The sequence below is a fragment of the Sinocyclocheilus rhinocerous genome, unplaced genomic scaffold, assembly GCF_001515625.1.
Source record: "Sinocyclocheilus rhinocerous isolate Xijiao unplaced genomic scaffold, SAMN03320098_v1.1 scaffold1523, whole genome shotgun sequence".
NCBI classification, from domain to species: Eukaryota; Metazoa; Chordata; class Actinopteri; order Cypriniformes; family Cyprinidae; genus Sinocyclocheilus; species Sinocyclocheilus rhinocerous.
Genome location: NW_015641012.1, coordinates 58,450 through 61,735, shown reverse-complemented (window position 1 = coordinate 61,735; position 3,286 = coordinate 58,450). Strand labels below are relative to the sequence as shown.

The 3,286-nt window shown below is 35.5% G+C and overlaps 1 protein-coding gene across 1 annotated transcript in view; it reads right to left on the bottom strand.

Annotated features, from left to right (window-relative positions):
* LOC107753494 (phosphofurin acidic cluster sorting protein 1-like) overlaps positions 1 to 3,286 on the bottom strand; it is a 79,841-nt gene that overhangs the window by 40,626 nt on the left and 35,929 nt on the right. Inside the window, exon 3 of the mRNA XM_016569646.1 lies at positions 1,016 to 1,105. Coding sequence (XP_016425132.1) covers positions 1,016 to 1,105 — 90 coding nt within the window. The remainder of the gene's footprint in view (positions 1 to 1,015; positions 1,106 to 3,286) is intronic.

Sequence of the window (3,286 nt, the reverse complement as noted above, 5' to 3'; positions counted from 1 at the left end):
AAAAAAAAAAAAAAAAAAAACCGAGTCGGGATCCTCAGGACACAAGGGTAAGTAAATAATGACAGATTTGACATTTTTGGGTGAACTATTCCTTTAAAACCCTATAACATGTTGTAGGATTTACTTTGAAACAACTTGCTAGTAAATTTCACAAATAATTTTAAAGAAAGGACAAGTAACACTTTAAATTAAATGTGAAATTTCGAAGTAGAAAGTACTCCAGTTCTCCAATGACTTCTTTACAACTTCAAACATTTTTTTTTACATCTGTAGTTTTTCCTAAGTATGTTAGAGAAAGAAGTAAAGAAGAATTTAAACTTAATTCATTATATAAATATTAATAATTAATCTTATTTCAATGGACTTATTATTCATCCCAATTTCATAGACTAAATTCTGTTTAATGAGGGTTATGCACAACAGACTTCCGTATTCTGTTAACCGGGTCTCGCCGCTTCCGGTTCAAGCGTTTTGCATATGCTTCGTTAAATATGAAGCAGTTTTACTCAAGATGCCTTCAAAGTAGATACCAAAGATTATCATAACCAATGTCCATCACATATGCGGAATGATATCTAAAAGTTTTTTTATTTTTATTCTTTTCACTAACATTTATATTAAAAAATTGAATAAAACGTCAACAATAAAAACAGCTAGCTAGTTTAACTGATTATCTTAAAAGTCCATAGATATCGCTATTATTTAATCCGGCTGTTAGCACGTTCTCCGACAAGCGGAAGCGATGAGACCTGTTTTCCGGGTTTGGTCAGGTGACGTTCGACATATACCCTATTACCTAAAATATTCAGATCACATGACCTTCTATAACACCCTCGTTCAGACAGTAGACATTCTCACCTAAATAACACCTAGTCCCATCTAAATTGGCAAATGAAATCACAGACGTCCTCTGTTAATAAATGAAACTCAGACAAACGAATCCTGACGGAATAGTGCTAAACAGCGTATGTTCAGTTGCACACATACAACAAGTCCAAGGCTCAGACAGATGTACCTGCAGGGAAAAGGTGAGCTCCAGGTCTGTTTCCATCAGGCCGCTGGGTGGGAGCATGTACTCATTCGACCTCAGGATGCGTTTTGACCCCTGAGAACGTGGAAAGACATCTGATCTCAGTCTCTTACGAACACATGTATTCATTAAAGGATTAGTTCACTTTAGTTCACATTAAAGGATTAGCATTTGTGTTTAAAAAGTATATACATTTTTTTTTTTTACTTTTTTTTTTTAGAAAATGACAGATCGTTTCGCTAGATAAGACCCTTATTCCTCGGCTGGGATTGTGTAGAGCCCTTTGAAGCTGCACTGAAGCTGCAATTTGGACCTTCAACCTGTTGAGCACCAGTGAAGTCCATTATATGGAGAAAAATCCTGGAATGTTTTCCTCAGAAACCTTCATTTCTTTGTGACTGAAGAAAGAAAGACATGAACATCTTGGATGACATGGGGGAGAGTAAATTATCAGGACATTTTTATTCTGGCAGTGAACTGATCCTTTAATAATCACAGAAGAAACTTCAGATGCACTCTAAAGCAAATCAAAACAAATGCTGAAGCAAAGTTTGGAAATAAACCCACGCAGTCTCAAAACTGAAAGGAATGATGAGTACTGACTGATACTTGCAAACTGAAATGCTGTCCGTACGGTTTGACAGCGAAAGCACAAAACAAGACACAAAATGACTCAGTCACACTGAATGTGTTGAATAATTTTTGTTTCTTGTTACTGTCCGATTCACTGGCTGCAAACCAGGCACATTTGAGAGGCCAGTCATACTAACTAGACAACAGGGGCCCCTGCTTTAGCATTCATCTGTCTGACACACACACACACACACACACGCACACACACGCACTCACACACACACACACACACACACACACACACACACACACAGATAATCACTACTGGTTGAACGATATGGGGTTTTAATGACAAATGCACATATCTACACATATCTAAACATTGGCAGAGTGGCCCATGGCTATGTTCCAGTGTGGAGTCCGTAAGATTGGGGTCAGAAGTCTCTTCTGCTCACCAAGGCTGCATTTATCAAAATTACTGTAAGAATAAAAATATTTTTACAATTTAAAGTAGCTGTTTTCTATGTGAATATCTGTTAAATTGTAATGTATTTCTGGGATGCGCAGCTGTATTTTCAGCATCATTACTCCAGTCTTCAGTGTCACATGATCTTCAGAAATCATTCTAATATGCTGCTTTTCTGCTCAAGAAACATTTCTGATTATTATCAATGTTGAAAACAGTTGTGCTGCACATTATTGTGGAACCTACGATACGGTTTCAGGATCACATTTTTTTTTCAGGATCCTCTGATAAATATAAATGTCAAAAGAACAGCATTTACTTGAAATATATATATATATATATTTTTTTTTTTTTGCAACAATGTAAAAGTCTTTAATGTCATTTTTGATCAATTGAATGCATCCTTGCTGAATAAAACTATTAGTAAAAAATAAAATCCTACTGACCCCAAACTTTTGAACGGGAGTGTATAATACAATTCAAAAGTAGATAATAAAATGTGCACAAAACACATTAATTAAAAATTTACCAAAAAATATATATATAAAAAAGAAACTATCCATTGAGAGTTTGACAAAAAAAAGTTTGACTTCTGATAGATTCTGAAACTGACTCTTGGTGGCTAAATAATCTAAATGTAAAAATAAAATAAAATAAACAAAATCTGGGGTCTAAAGGCTCTATAATGTTTGAGCACAGTATATAAATCAGAAACACAGTCAAGGTCGGCGCTTCACAACCTTCCCACTCTGTCTGAGACCGTTTTTATTTTCTTCTTTGCTGTCGCTGTCAATTTTCTGTATATGACCAAGTAACAATTACTGAACAATGAATAATCTACCACAGTAGGTAAATGTAAAGTTCAAAGCTCATTGTTGCTTCTTGCTGGTTCAGATGACATTTCCTCTGAACTGTTTACAGCCGAATACACGTAAAATAAATGAACAAATACTGCCAGTGATTTTTCAGTAGTCTCTTAAAGGGGTCATATGATGCTTTTTTAAAGATCATTATTTTGTGTATTTGGTGTAACAGAATATGTTGACATGCTTTAATGTTAAAAAAACACATTATTTTTCAAATACTGTACATTATTGTAGGTCCTCTATGCCCCGCCTCTCTCAAACACGTCGTTTTCAACAAAGTCCCTCCTTCCGACAAGCGCAGTCTACTCTGATTGGCCAGCTGACCCAGTGCATTGTGATTGACCGAACACC